Genomic DNA, 15,568 nt, shown 5'->3' on the forward strand with positions numbered 1-15,568 from the left:
GTATAATAATGCCCTGCTCCTTGTGAGCTCCAGGATGTGTCCTCCATGTTTCTAGGGTTCTGGTCTGCCAAAGCTTTCTCCTCGCAGTCCAGCTGTGGTGCCAACAGAGCCCACAAGGAGACCGGGCACAAATCCAGCTGGTGTCAGCTTTCCCCAGTGATTCCTTACCACTCTCAGCCACAGGGCGGCTCCTGGCCCTCGCACCGAAAGGGGCAGGAGACAAATAGCACCAAAGTGTTAATCCTGGGATGGTGCCATAGCAAGGAGAGGGCAAGAAGGCCAGCTGCTCTGCTGGGAAGGGGGATGCCTGGGGGAGAAGCCGGCCCAGGAGAAAACCAGCAAGTGGAAACTGTGCAGCCCCTTTTCAGAACAGCTGCTCTCCTGTCACTAGACTGGGCAATGCCCGAGGCCATGGCCTTGGCACACCAGGGGTTAACTGTGGCTTTAAGTCAGAGTCCTTGGTCAGGCGTGTGCTGGAGCGGTGACTCAGGTCGGAGGCAGGCCTAGGAAGGGCACAGCTGCCTCACCCTGTGCAAACCACAGAGAGGAGGCAAGAGTCAGAGCTCCAGCCTTGACCCCTTTGAAGACTGGCACAGCTGTGGGTACTAGCCCTGGCAGCTGCCTGGGACCACAACAACGGAGTCTTTGCACTCAGCTGCCCCGTGCTGGGCAAAGCCCAGTCTAGCTCCACCAGCACAGTGGGCCCCCTGAGAGCCCTGGGGCTGTGCCAGGAACTGGGCCCACCATCTGGCTTCCAGCACTAGGAGCAGAAGGGAGAGGCTGTGCGCTCATGCTGGCACCTCTCTGCCAGGCAGGGCCCTGGAGGAAGGAGAGAGCGAACAAGGCCACTCACCAGCCGGCACCGAGCACTTGTCAGGTCCTCCAGCACCTCGTCGATCAGCCCGTCGGCCACAGCCGCAATGACAGACAGCCTGATTTCGCTGCGAGAGGAGACAGGGTGGTGAGTGCGGCGGGCGGGAGCCCCCCAGCCCTGGGAGCAGTGGAGGGGAGCGGGAAGGCCACAGCAGCCAGTTCCTGTCCCAGCAAGCCAGCACTGCAGCCAGAGGAGATGCAAGAAAACAGGTCGGGAAGCAGGGCTAACCAGGCCCCCACATGCTCTCACACTGTCTCTGCACCGTACTACAGTTCAGGAGCTCGCACCGTGGGCCGGGTCCCGTGGCACCAAGCACTGCGCACGTAGCTCCTGCCCCGCAGAGCTCACCTCCAAGTACAAGCCAAGCTAGCCTCTAGCCACTGCAGCCGGCGCTGGGAGAGAGCCTGCCAGGCAGTGCGGAGGGCAAGGCTGGTGATGGAACGAGGTCACGGGACAGGAAGCCAGGAGAGCAGGGAGGAAATGCCCTGACAGGCTGAACGTAGCCCCTGGGGTCCGTCCCCAGCCCTGCCGCAGACTCCCAGCACCTCTCGGCCTCCCGCTCGTGAGGATAGCGAGACTGGCCTCTGTATGCGCTAATTACTCCCAGGACTCCAAGCCCCTTGCCTGGGCAGCCCCACAGGAGGGGTCAGAGCTCCCCAGCCATGCTGGGGGCGCTGCACCACCCCGAGGGAGCCTCTGGGGTGCCAGAGGAGGAAGATCTTCGACCCCATCCAAAGGGAAGCCCTGCACTGTGGGCTAATCTGAGGGGGAAGGACAAGGCCAGAGCCCCGCCTCATCCTGCCCTTGCTTGGGTGGCCAGGGGGCTGAGGGCACTAGACCTTGTTCTGCCCTATACGCCAGGGCTGTGCCCGGCTCTACAAGCTCAGGCTGGGCTATGGGGGGCAACAGCTGCTCTCCAGATCCCAATACATTTGACAGTGAGTCAGAAACCAACACAGACCATTCCAGCAACTTGCGGATTCGCCAGGCAGCCCAAGGGCGTGTGGTCCGTCCAACAAGCACCCACAAGACCAGGGTACGGCCCAAGCACCGACCCCAGCTGGGCTCTCTGCCCCGCCAAAGGGGAAGCAGCACCAGGCACCGCTCCGCCAAGCAGCAGGGAGTGGGCAGACCCACGCAGAGGCTACCTCAACACACACTGCGCATGCCAAAGCTGCCGCCCTCACATCGCCTGCACTTGGTTTCTAGGAAATGGGAACTGGCAGAAAGGGGGGAATCAGAGTCACCCCCACAGCCTAGGCCCTGTGGCAGAGGAACAGTTCAGCCTTCGCACGGCAGGAAAGTGAAGGGACAGGTTCCCAGGAAGCAGCTCCCACAAGACCCTCCATGCAATTAAACCAAGGAGAGAACGTGAACTGCGGGCCCAGCGCCAATCCTGCCTCAATCTGACACCATGAGGCCAAGAAGCTATTGGAGATTCCATTGCATCAGTCCGAGGTCATTCCCGCTAGGGAGGAATATCGTGTATCTCACAGTACAAGTGTTGCCGGTTGTGTTACGGCAGCTAATGGGCACGGGGACAGGGGGAGTGCCAAGGTACCAACTTCCTGTTTATTTAAGAAAAGCTGTTTCAACTGACACATCCTTGAAGCCTTGACCTGGGCCTGGTCTAGGGCATTGAGCAGGGGACTGGGACCTATGAGTCCTGGGTTCTAGTCCAACAACCATGTGACTGCAACCCTGCCTCAGTTTCCCCATCTGTAAAATGGGGACAATGATGCTGCACTCCTTTGTCAGGGGCTCCGCTCCAGCAGTTATTGAAACACAAGTGTGGACTGCCAAGGAGAGAGGATTGTGAGCGCGCTCAATTGGTTAGCACTCACCTGGTAACTCCCACGCATGCATCGCACATGGCTGGGCACCCGGATCCAGAATCTGCACCAGGGCCCTGGCGGGAAGCCTTGAGCCAGTGGGGAGGGGTAAGGATTTCGGCAGCACAGAGAAGTGCAAGCCAGGCTGTTCTGGTCCAGCCAGCAGGGAGCTGTGGGGCGAGGGGAGGCACAGGGAGCCTGTGCCACCACCACCAGGGCAGGGATGCCCAGTCCACTGGCTTTGCCCGCTCTGGGCTGCAATGGCAATTGCCCCCCGCAGACACTGCGGGGAATGGAGGAAGCAGGGCTAGATGTGGTCTAATGCACTCCTTGAATTGGGAGGCTACATCCACCCCATGAGGGATGCTGTTATTCTCTGTTTGGATCTGAGATGCGACCCTGAGGGGTAGATGCTTTGCTCCTCTCAGGACCAAGCCCCTAGTTCCTTAAAGGAAGATCACAGGCTGGCATGAGCGCTAAGCCCAGGCCTGGGGCTGGCCCAGCTATCCTGTAAGGGGGACACCCAGGAACACCTGCTAGAGGGGAATGGGGCTGCATTTTGTTTGCACGGGGACATGAAACACATTTGCTTAGACACAGCAAACTGCAGAGGGCAGCCAGGCCTGCTTGTAGGTGCTGTGGAGCCAATCACTGCAGCTGAGAACTGCTGTCCAGCGATTTAGCCCTGCAAACGGACGTCCCTCTCCCCTGCCCCCAAGGTTACGCAGGAGTGAGTTATCAGCCACACAGGGCCTGACGGAGTCTGACTCCCCGGCAGAATTCACGCACCCAGTTTCATCCGTGAAGCAGTAGCCCTGGCCTGAGTGAGAACTCTGCTCTGCTCTATCCTCCTTTCACATGGCGCTTCCCAGCAGGGCGGTGACTGGGCTAGTCCCAGGGCAAGGAGGCTGGGGCGTATGCGAAGAAGGGAATAGTCTCACTTCTCAGACTGCCCCACATGCATGGTGCAGAGCCTCTGGGTGAGGCCCACACCCTGACATGCAGAGAGGGGAGAGACTGGTGCCAAGGAGCAGCCTGCCCAATACAACACAGCAGCCATCTGTCACTTCAGCTACAAATCCCAGTGGAGGCCAACGAATGCTGGCCCAGGCAGGGAGCCACTACGCTGGACTTGCTCACTACACCGCGGGGCGACCTTGCTCTTCTGACAGACGAACAGAACCCCAGCTCCCCTCTCCTCCTGGGGGAAGGCGGGCAAGCAGCTCTGAGGCCTGGGCTATTACTGGTTGGCCAGGCTGACGTAAAACTGTGATGAAACATCACCCGCGCGAGTGCCGACTCGCCCCGCCAGCCGCGTCACTGCTCTCGGTGTCCCTGGTTTGCCCTGGGGATTCCCTGGGTGGCGAGACAGGAGAGCGCTGCGAGACACGTGTCACACGGCCGAGTCAGAGCGGGCAGGGCTCTGGGAAGCGCAGGGCCGGAAGGCTCAGCTGCCTGACAGGAATCCCACGGACAATGACAGGCTGGAAGGTCGTAGACGCAGCTCGGCTGGCTGCCCCTCACTGTGCTGCCCAGCCTGCCAGGCTAAGCACAGGGAACAGCCCTGGCTAGTTACAACTCAGCAGCAGGAGCTGCCTCCCACACCCCTGTTATTCTGGCTGACGACGCTCCCTGTGTCAGGCTCAGCTGGTGATTTAGGCGGCTGCAGGCAGCCGGAGAAGAGCGGAGGTGGCAGCACATCCAGGGAATCGATATTTAAATCCACGTCTTTCACACCGATCTCCTTGTCCTCACCCTGTCACCTCCCCAGCTCTATCGCTACGCTCTGGTCCCCTGGTCCCACATCTCACATTCCAGTCTTCTCACTTAAAGATCCCTTTGGGGGCAGATCCTGCTCCCAGTTAGGACAAGGGAGCTACTCTGGATTTACACATGCACGTGAGCATAGATTGGGCTTCTGCCTCCTTTCCCCTCTTGAGGGCATGCACCAACATCCGCCCTGCTCCCACCCCCCAGCTGCTCCTCCCCACCCTCTCCCTGTGCCTCTTTAGCAGGCCCCACACCCTTGCTGCCCCAGGCCTTGGCTTGCCTTACTCAGGGCAGGTCCACACTACAGAATTACTCTGGCATAACTACGTCCCTCAGGGCTGTGAGAAATCTGCACCCTTGAGCCAGTCGGCACAGAGCCATGCTGCTGCAGCGTTGTAAGAGTAGACCTGCCCCTATGCTGCAAGCTCCTCGGTGCAAGGACCATGCCAGATCTACGTTTGTAAAGCGCTATGTAAATTCACAGCACGACAGAAATGCTTCATATCAGGTTGTTCCTCTGGTGCTGCTGTCCAGGAGAGAAGTGAAGCAAAGGCCTGGTGCCAGCTGAAGTAATTTATCTCGGCTACATGCCGTAGCTGCTCCCCAGCAAGAGCGGAGCAGCTGCTGTGCCTGGCTGACCTGGCTGGTTTTGTGGGTTATACTTCAAATGTGTGACGAAAACTAGAGACTTTCTCACTCACGTCAGCTTGCTGAATACATCGGTGACCAGCTGGTCCAGGACGGCGCTCAGGTGGAGATGGTCCTGAAGGATGATTCGCTCAGAGATCGTGTGGACCAGCCGGTCCCGAACGCCACTCTTCTGCAGAACTGTTGGACACAGATTCTGGGTGGTATCCAGCACGGCCTGCATAATAGCCTGAGCCATAAATCAAAGCAGAGGAGCAGCACTGAAGGAGGATCACTCTATAGGACACAGCTTGTTCAATGACCTATGCACCTGCTATGTGCTTAATCCAGTGCACACAAACATTCCTCCAGGAAGGAATAGTCCTTTAAAGCAAACATGCTAAGAGCAGCCAGAGGGGCCACATGGGCTGAGTTCTGGATTGTGGGCTGCCCTGATTTTTAATATGGAGACCACATGTCCCATCATGCAATGTGCCATCTTGACTTGAATGGTCTCCCAGCAAGTGCAAGACAGAACAATGCATGCTGGACATGTACCCTCTACCCTCCAGACTTCTGTATTACAGGTGACCTGCAAAGGAAACCAACAGAGCTCGTGCCCTTCTTTCTGATGGATGAGGACAGCATGGAAGGGTTTTTTTGTTTGTTTGAAATTCTTGTCCCCCTGTTTATGCTGGAGGATTCTCTGGAGGTCTGGAGAACTCGGAGGTTTATGACATCACAGCTCCCAAGAAAATGAAACCTGATTGTCTGGGAAGGGAACTAATGTCTGTTCCCTCTGTTTCAAACCCTTTGGGGTTTGTTGGAAAATCTCTTGTTAAAAAAATATTGTGGATTTGATTGCATGGCAGCAGTTCCATTTGGGCCAAAACGAACATTTCCCTCAATGCCACAGGCTGTGTCAAATGCATAGAGTGTCACAGCGCAGGCTGGAGCTCAGCCTGCCCTATGCCAGCTGCAGCCCACCTCCCATGTGCAGGGTGCAAGTCCAGGGGTCATGCCTGCTGGAGAACACACAGGCAGCTGGAGTTTGCTCAGAGACTCTCTCCTGGCTCCCTGGCTGAGGGTCTGCGGAGAGCTGGAGCCAGCTGGGGTGAGTCTGTGTGTTTCATTTTGAACTGTGTTAATACACCAGCCCCCAGGGGGATGTTGTTGGACACATGAGCCTAGGTAAGGTTCTTGGGGATCTCAAGCAGGAGAAATGGAGGCAGCAGACAAGACTGATCCCCAACTGGATAAGCCCCTGCTACATGGCGCCTCTGAGTGCTTTTAGCCAGAGCTGAGCCCTAGGGCAGGAGGGGGCAGGGGTTGGCGACCTTTCAGAAGTGAGGTGCCGAGTCTTCATTTAGTCACTCTGATTTAAGGATTTCCGTGCCAGTTTTTAGAACCGTCTCTTTGTATAAGTCTATAAGATATAACTAAACTATTGTTGTATGTGAAGTAAATAAGGTTTTTTTAAATTTTTAAGAAGCTTCATTTAAAATTAAATTAAAATGCAGAGCCCCCCGGACCAGTGGCCAGGACCCAGGCAGTGTGAGTGCCACTGAAAAGCCTTCGGCACCCGTGCCATAGTTGCCTACCCCTGCTCTACAGCAGGAGAACCTTGCAGAAGGGAGCGCTGGCAGAGAGCCTGCCCTCTTCAGGCTAGCTCCAGAATTGCCCTTCTCTCTGTTAGACCAGTGAAAAGCCCAGGTAAATCCGCAAGCCTCTGCGGAGGGCGGCGGGATTATTTCAGATTCGCCCCCAGTAGTTCCCAGCACTAGACCCAGAGAGCTGGCAAAATGGAATCCATCGCACAGCAGGTGGAGGCACAGGAAGAACGATGCAACAGAAAGACTGGGGTAACTAGAAAAGTAAAGGAAAAGCCTGGTGCTAAAAGCCTTCATCCCGAGGGGATGTGGGCGATGGCACCAAGTACATGCATCATTGCCACCAGCACCATCAAGTGCTCCTGTCTTGGGCTCCCAGCCTCGCTCCCGTCCGTGCAGCTCTGAGCACCCAGTCAGGGGCAGACCAATGGACTCTGCTGCCAGCCAGCCGGGCAGTGCCATGCACATCTGTCCTCACTCCCTGACTGCACAGCTAATTCAGGGCACCCCGGAGAAGGGAAGCAAGCGGTGCTAGGGCCTGGTCCCACTGAGGTGGAGGTGAACGACGGGTGCTCAGCACCACTCTGCGTGGCCAAAAGGTGCAAGAAGGGGGTGAAGTAAGGGAGATTGCTCCTCCTGACAGAGACACCAGGAACCAGCCCCCATCCCGCCATCCTGCTTTGCAAGCATTACTCAGCCTGTTGAATCTGATCACACCAAGGCAGGTGGCATCACCCAAAGCACCATCTTGTCACTGATCGGCAAGAACCACAGCACCCTCTGCAGTCCAGCTGCCTACCTGGATCTCCCGGCTGCAGGCCTGTGAGGCTGCTTCAGTGAGGCATTCCAGCTTGTGCTGCAGCTGGCAGTTCTGGTACGGGGCGTTCCCGGTCTCGTATAGGAGTGGCAAAAGCTGTGGTGGGAGAGAGAGAAATCCCAGAGGTGAACGGATATAGACAGCCCCCACTCTCCCCGGAAAGCTTTCCCCAGCAGGGATTATGCAGAGGTCCCTCTGAACCTTTAGCCCTTCACTGCAGTGGTATTTGCCACTTCACATACGCAAGCCTTAGCCAGGGTCTCCCCCTCCCCCACAGCTCTGAGGATGCCTTCAATCCTGCCCTGCTGCGCCAGCCCTGGGCTTCCCACGGCTCTGCCAACACCCATCGCTCCTGACCCCCAGCTTCCTGCTGCGCCAGCCCTGGGCTTCCAAGGGCTCTGCCAACACCCATCGCTCCTGACCCCCAGCCTCCTGCTGCGCCAGCCCTGGGCTTCCCACGGCTCTGCCAACACCCGTCGCTCCTGATCCCCAGCCTCCTGCTGCGCCAGCCCAGGGCTTCCCACGGCTCTGCCAACACCCGTCGCTCCTGACCCCCAGCCTCCTGCTGCACCAGCCCTGGGCTTCCCACGGCTCTGCCAACACCCGTCGCTCCTGACCCCCAGCCTCCTGCTGCACCAGCCCTGGGCTTCCCACGGCTCTGCCAACACCCGTCGCTCCTGATCCCCAGCCTCCTGCTGCGCCAGCCCTGGGCTTCCCACGGCTCTGCCAACACCCGTCGCTCCTGACCCCCAGCCTCCTGCTGCGCCAGCCCTGGGCTTCCCACGGCTCTGCCAACACCCGTCGCTCCTGACCCCCAGCCTCCTGCTGCACCAGCCCTGGGCTTCCCACGGCTCTGCCAACACCCGTCGCTCCTGACCCCCAGCTTCCTGCTGCACCAGCCCTGGGCTTCCCACGGCTCTGCCAACACCCGTCGCTCCTGATCCCCAGCTTCCTGCTGCGCCAGCCCTGGGCTTCCCACGGCTCTGCCAACACCCGTCGCTCCTGAACCCCAGCCTCCTGCTGCGCCAGCCCTGGGCTTCCCACGGCTCTGCCAACACCCGTCGCTCCTGACCCCCAGCCTCCTGCTGCGCCAGCCCTGCTCTGCTCGTCTGCAGCCTTATACCCCCTGCAGGTTGTGTTGCTCCCTGGAGCACGGAGCGCTCCCCAAGGTCAAAGGGTGGGGAGGCTTCACGGCATGCCCTGCAATCTCCACTTGTCACCCAGAACTGGGAGCTGAACCTGCCGCTCCAGACGTTCCCACCTCTCTTGTGTCTTGAGCTCTCTCTTTAATCTCCGACTCTCCCTCTCAGCTCTTTGCTGACTGGTCTTTATTTCCTGGCTGCTGCCTCTTCCTCTTCCCCTAATGGATAGCACAAGGGCAGGCCACATTGCTCCTGGATGCTGATCCCCTCCTTATCCCTTCTGGCATCTTCACGGTGTTGACAGCATCATCTTGGATTAAGTCTCACTGGAGCCCTTCATCGCCGCCTGCCCCCGGAAGTCAACAAGAATCCTCTTGTGTTTATCTCACTGCAGGGACGTCAGGCACTGAGTACAGCCATTAATCCCTTGGGGGTTGAGAACCTGCCTGGGCAGTACCAGCCCCCAGCAGAGGGGGCCTAGTGCCAGGAGAGGCAGAGGGAAAACAATCACTGCCATTGAAACAGGTGGGAAACAACACAGGGACCGTTCCCTGCCCGGCCCCCTTCCGGTGTCTGCTGTCAGCAATGGATGGTCTGACTCGCTGGGGGACTGCGCCTGAGAGTTTCTTCTGCAGCTCCCCAGGGTTTGTTCCTCAGGCAGTACAAGGGGCTGACTGTGAAGCAGTCAGAGATGCTCCTGCATGGGCCCATCCAGGAGTGAGACCGGCTCCAAGGAATAAGGTCCCAATGACACCTCTGGGGCTCTTCCACAGGAGCTGCGCAGACCCCTGTGCTCACTCCGAGCGGGAGTGGAGGGTTTCTCTCTTAGGAACAATCCCCGTCAGTTCCCCTGAGGTGGAAAACTGCAGACAGGGCCGTCTCGGCAAAGTCCACACATGCCAGCATGTCAGCTAGGATCACTCTCTCCTGCATTAAAGCGAGCAGCTGAAGGAGAGCGCTGACACTGCTCCAGCCCAGGAAACCAGCGTGAGTAGCTCCCCGCTGCGGAGCCGGGGGCCCAGAGTCGCCATCCTGACAAACTCCTCTCACGGAGCAGAGGCAAGGCACCGGCCATGGGAGGTTCCCAGTTGGTGTTTCAGTTACTCTGATGGTTTCCTGGCCAGGGAGGGAGGTTTGTTTTACTAGTGGCAAGATTCATACAAGGATTTTCACCTCCCTGTTGCTGAGATCACCCTTCAAAGTTTGTCTGAGAATTTCCTTCGTTTTTTCAGTAGTTTCAACTGGGGCAGGGGGCACAGCTGCCTGTCACTGTCCTTAGGCGCAGCCCAGGAGAGGTGATCCCTCCCTAGGGACGTGACAAGGTCTGCGGGAAGGGAGGCAGGCAGACGGACAGTGACCATGGGGAGCAGCACATACCGGGCATCCCCTGGCCCCTTCTGTGGCTCTCCCGAGGTGCAGATAAGGGGAGCCCTGTCCCTGCAGATCCTGGGGGTGCCGAGAAGCAGGCAGCCCCTGCGTGTGAGGGGAGCCCCGTCCCTGCAGACCCTAGGGGCGCACAGAAGCAGGCAGCCCCTGCGTGCGAGGGGAGCCCCGTTCCTGCAGACCCCTCGGGCAGCCCCTGCATAGGGCACCAGGCTCCTGATGAGCCATCAGAAGCTTGCTGGGGCCTCCAGTCTGTCCTTGCCAATGAAGGGAGGCTGGTGGGGCCCCTCATGAGAGTCAGGAGGCCAGTGCACCCCAGAAGCTCCCACAAGCCTCTCTGGGGCAGCTCCTCCCCCTGGACCACCAGGCACCCAGTGAGCCTGGGAAGAACGCCAGCCTCCAAACAACCCCCTATAGGCTCCTCAGGATCTGTCCCCCCCCCCGTAAGCGTGGGGCTGCGCCAAAGAGCTATGCAGGCTTGTCCCCGCCCATGTCACAGAGAGCCCCTCATGAGCAGCACATGGATGGCAGGAGGGACACAATGCCAGGATTCTGCTGCCCCTCCAGCTGTCCTCCCCCCGTCCCCAAACTCTCCCCCACCCCGGCCCACACAAAGAGGCCCCTTACCAGATCCAGCGGAGGGGGTGCTGAGATTGGCAGGGGCCTTCAGGGGCTCAAGAGCCATGAGGCTCCTCCCACCCATTAATACATGAATCCAATTAATTGATTTGCTCCCCACTCTCAATGCCCAAGCTAAGATCTGGCAAAGAAAATTCTCCTCATCCTGGTTACGGGTAGTGAGCATGTTCATCTCCATCGGCTCATTTACCAGCAGCCTGCCTGATTGCCCCCAATCGTCATTCACGCTCTCTTTGCTCCGCCCCCCTCCCCGATCCATTCACATTTCCAGCCCTGCACCCTCGGGAAAAGCCTGATAAACCCTTCCCTTTAACCCTAACCCAACCCTAACCCTTCACCTTTAACCCTAACCCAACCCTTCAACCCTACCCCTGCCCTAATCCTTCACCTTTAACCCTAACCCAACCCTAACCCTTCCCTTTAACCTCAACCCAACCCTAACCCTTCACCTTTAACTCTAACCCAACCCTTTAACCCTAACCCAACCCTAACCCTAACCTTTCCCTTTAACCCTAACCCAACCCTAACCCTTCACGTTTAACCCTAACCCTACCCTAACCCTTCACCTTTAACCCTAACCCAACCCTTTAACCTTAACCCAACCCTAACCCTATCCTTTAACCCTAACCCTTCACCTTTAACCCTAACCCTTCCCTTTAAAAGCAAAGGAAAGTTTTGCTCTCCAGCAGCCATCCTATTTTAACCTGCTGTAAGCCAGACTCATGTTACTGGTCACAACCTTAATGGCTTTAAAATCCGAGTTAATCTCTTGGCCCCAGGTGAGAATGCGGCTAGGGGAGTCACTCGCTGGTTCTGGGCTGGGGCCAAAGACTTGAGAAATTCTGTTTTGCGGGTGGCTATCATCCAAGTCACGGCACAGCTGGAAGAATGACTCAACCTCCACCCCAGAGCTAACTTCCCTTTGTCTGGGGCACTGGGGCCAAGGAGCCAGTTTGGGGTTTGTACTGCAAGCTCAGTCAAACCCTGAGAATAGCGCGGCTGGGCCTGGCTGCAGCACGCGGCAAAGGGGCAGCCGGGCCAGGCCTGGGAAGCAGGAGGACAGCACACACAGAGCAGCAGGCACGGCCTGGAGACTCACGCTGATGGACAGGTTTGCTTCCCGAATGGCTTCTTCTGCACAGAGGACACTGGCTTCCACCTCTCGGCCCAGACGGGCACTCAGGGCATCGACATGCTTCTGTAGGCTGCTGCACATCTCATTCACCATCTAGAGCACAGCACCCATGTCAGTGTGCGGCTCACGCCCACCCGCAGGCCCCGAGGAAAGCCGGCCTTGGTGGCAGGGCACAGAGCTGGGTGGGAGCAGACCCAGATTGTCCCCAGCTCTGTGACATTGGCAAGGTCAGTTAACCCCTCCGTGCCTCAGTTTCTCCATTGGGAAAACGGGGCTCATGGCACTCACCCCAGAGCTGGGAGTGAGCGGAACAGCCTACGGACCCTCCAACCGGGATCAGACAAGCCAGGACCCCAGCATATGGGCACGAAGCGAGCTCAAAATCAGCGGTGGGACCCTTCCATCCTCCATGCTGTCCCTCCTCTGGCCTGGCTTCTCCAGGCTCTCCCCTGCTTCCTGCCTCACCCTGCCTCAGCCTCGCTCTCTTCCCTCCATCCTTCCCAACAGGCTGCTCTTCTCCTTCACCGATCTTCCTCAGAGCCTGTCTGCCTTCTTCCCCCACCCCTCCTTAGTGTCACCTCCCAGGCCTGCTTTCCCCACACTACCCTGCAGCGATCCTCCTCCTCCTCCCACCCCAGTCCCTGCCTCTCGCCTGGCCAGGTGAGCGCACAGCGGGGAGTTGCTCAGTACTGCCGCTAGGATGGCTGGCATGCAGGGACAGCACTCAGCCCTGCCGTGCAGGAGGAATCCCCGACGAGCAGGGGAAGGGACTGCAAGAATATGTGCACAGAGCGTCTAAAGCCCGCTGGAGCCCATGGGAACCTTCCCACCAAACAGCCATGGCCTTCCAGCGGGCCTGCATGGGGGACAGATGCCCAGTGCACAGACAGGTACTGGACTGGATGGCTCATTGCCTTGGCTGGCAATGCACACGCCCTCTGGCCAGCCCCTTACGGCGAAGCAGGCAGGTGTGACTGGCCCGGAATCCTTCTGACCTGTTCTGAGGAGCTGGTGACGATTCCCTGCTGCAGCCGGAAGGTTTGCTTAGGCAGGGTCCGCCGCATCTGATTCCTCGCCAGGAAAGACTGCATCTGCAGCAGGCAAGAGGCCCAGTTAGCGGGCAGAGTTGGAGACTGGGCTGGAAGGACCCGTCCCCTCCCCCCGCCAGCCCCAGAGATCTACCTTGTGGACAGCCTCCTCCGTCTTCTCCGGATTGCTCCGATAAGCCTGAGTCATGTCGCTCATTGGCAAAGGCATGGACCGCAGGGTGTAATTCCTGGGGGGTGAAACGGCTGGAGTTAGTGTCACTGGAACAACCTGTATTCAGCCGGGCTTCCCCCAGCGCCACAATGAGAACAGAGCTGGGGTGGGTCCATCCAGCATCCCACCCTCACCTTACGCTACCCTCCCACCCGCAGGGGACGGGGTCATTGCTGCATTCATCCCCCCGCGGGCAGAGAGCCCTCAGCACCTACAGGTCACTTGGCAACCTTCAGCTTGAAGGGCCAATTCCAGGGGCAGAGAAGTTTCCCTGCCAACCCAAAATGGTTCTGCATGTGCCCCTTTCAGCTGCAGCCCCACGCAGGGTGAACTTTGCCCCTGGAAAACAAACCGACTTGGTTCAAACGTCTTGCAGAATTGCCTGGGTAAATAACAATGACATGCTGCACTCCTATAGCACCTGGCTGCTGAGGAGCTCAGAGCCCTTCTCCCTCCCGAGGGGTTTGCCCTATTTATCGGCCTCAGCACCCACATGGCCATCATCCCCAGGGAGTCCGAGCGCCTTCCAGCAAGGAGTTTAGCTTCCAGTCGTCTCTGCAGGGAGGAAGGTATTGGCAGACTGGACTGGGAGGGGGACAGATCAGTGATTTGCCAAAGGTCTCACAGAAAGCATGTGGGAGAGCCAGAAACTGAACCCGACTCTCCTGAGTCCAGGAATAGCATCCTCACCCCAGAGCGCAATTCTTATCCCCACCTCGCAGGATGAGTTCTGAGGGGCAGCACCACACCAGAGTCCACACAGCAGCAGAGCCAGGCACAACCCCCAAGTCTCCTCCAGCTGCGAGACCCACTCTCTCCTAAATCCCCATGATGCTGCCGGGGGGGGGCTCTAGACATTTCGCCGCCCCAAGCACGGCGGCACACCGCGGGGGGCGCTCTGCCACTCACCCGTACCGCGGCTCTGGTGGCCCTCCCGCAGGCATGCCTGCAGAGAGGCTTCGGTGGAGCCGCGGGATCAGCGGCCCCTCCGCAGACATGCCGCCGAAGGCACCCTGTCTGCCGCCCTCCTGGCAACTGGCAGAGCGCCCCCCGCAGCATGCCGCCTCAAGCATGCGCTCGGCGTGCTGGGGCCTGGAGCCGCCCCGGATGCTGCCAGCTTTCTGCTGCACGGACACAGTGCTCAGAAATGGAAAGTGAAGCAAACCCAGGCTACATCCGACTTTCCCCCACGTAAAAGAGAGACTATGACTGGCTGCACCAGCTACGTTATGCTGTGAAGCCGTGAGATGGTGTATGTGGCATCTGGATTATAGATGGTTTAGGGTCAGAGAATTCTGATCCAAGCCTGGATCCAAAGTTCTCAGCCACCTTCTGCCACATCTCCAGTGTGTGCTATTCACTGTACTAGAGCAGTGGTTTTCAACTGGGGGGTCCATGGGTCCCTAGGGGTCCGCAGACTATGTCTAACATTGCCAGAGGGGTCTGCACCTCCAGTCCACATTTTTTAGGGGGAAGTAAATGAATAAGGTTGAAACCCAGTGTAACAGGCAGAGAAATCCAAAGGAGAAAGGGTAGGTAACTTCAGATTCCCAGCATGTCATAAACAGATAGCTAAGGGTTAATGTCTCTTTTACCTGTAAAGGGTTAAGAAGCTCAGTAAACCTGGCTGACACCTGACCAGAGGACCAATAGGGGGACAAGATACTTTCAAATCTTGGTGGAGGGAAGTCTTTGTTTGTGCTTTTTGTTTTGTTGTTGTGCACTCTCGGGACTGAGAGAGATGAGACGTACACCCAGGCTTTCCCAATCTTTTTGAATCAGTCTCTCGGGGTTTCAAACTTGTAAGTAACAGCCAGGCAAGGCATGTTAGTCTTATGTTTGTTTTCTCAACTTGTAAATGTTTCTTTTTGCTGGAAAGATTTTACCTCTGTTTGCTGTAACTTTGAACCTAAGGCTAGAGGGGGTTTCCTCTGGGCTATATGAATCTGAGTACCCTGTAAAGCATTTTCCACCCTGATTTTACAGAGATAAATTTTACCTTTTCTTTCTTTAATTAAAAGTTTTCTTTTTAAGAACCTGATTGATTTTTCCTTGTTTTAAGAAGGGGATTGGATCTGGACTCACCAGGGATTGGTGGGGGAAAGGAGGGGGGATGGTTAAATTCTCCTTGTTTTAAGATCCAAGGGGATTGGATCTGGACTCACCAGGGATTGGTGGGGGGACGACGGGGGGATGGTTAATTCCTCCTTGTTTTAAGATCCAAGGGGGTTGGATCTGTGTTCACCAGGGAATTGGTGAAGCCTCTCAAGGCAACCCAGGGAGGGGAAAGTTTTGGGGGGACAGAAAGTGTCTCAGACACTGAAATTCTGGGTGGTGGAAGTGTTACCAGATCTAAGCTAGTAATTAAGCTTAGAAGTGTCCCTGCAGGTCCCCACATTTGTACCCATAAGTTCAGAGTGGGGAAGGAAACCTTGACACAGCACCTGTATGATCTTGCCTCCTCCCTGCTCTCCAATGC

The 15,568-nt window shown here is 57.6% G+C and overlaps 1 protein-coding gene across 1 annotated transcript in view; it reads right to left on the reverse strand.

Moving 5' to 3' along the window:
- The window catches only part of CARMIL2 (capping protein regulator and myosin 1 linker 2), a 130,226-nt gene that overhangs the window by 53,186 nt on the left and 61,472 nt on the right, over positions 1 to 15,568 (reverse strand). Inside the window, exons 24-29 of the mRNA XM_030581180.1 lie at positions 13,012 to 13,105; positions 12,825 to 12,920; positions 11,794 to 11,922; positions 7,513 to 7,626; positions 5,178 to 5,353; positions 854 to 941 (exon numbers count right to left, since the gene is read on the reverse strand). Of these exons, the coding sequence (XP_030437040.1) occupies positions 854 to 941; positions 5,178 to 5,353; positions 7,513 to 7,626; positions 11,794 to 11,922; positions 12,825 to 12,920; positions 13,012 to 13,105 (697 nt within the window). The remainder of the gene's footprint in view (positions 1 to 853; positions 942 to 5,177; positions 5,354 to 7,512; positions 7,627 to 11,793; positions 11,923 to 12,824; positions 12,921 to 13,011; positions 13,106 to 15,568) is intronic.

The sequence above is a fragment of the Gopherus evgoodei genome, chromosome 12, assembly GCF_007399415.2.
Source record: "Gopherus evgoodei ecotype Sinaloan lineage chromosome 12, rGopEvg1_v1.p, whole genome shotgun sequence".
NCBI classification, from domain to species: domain Eukaryota; kingdom Metazoa; phylum Chordata; order Testudines; family Testudinidae; genus Gopherus; species Gopherus evgoodei.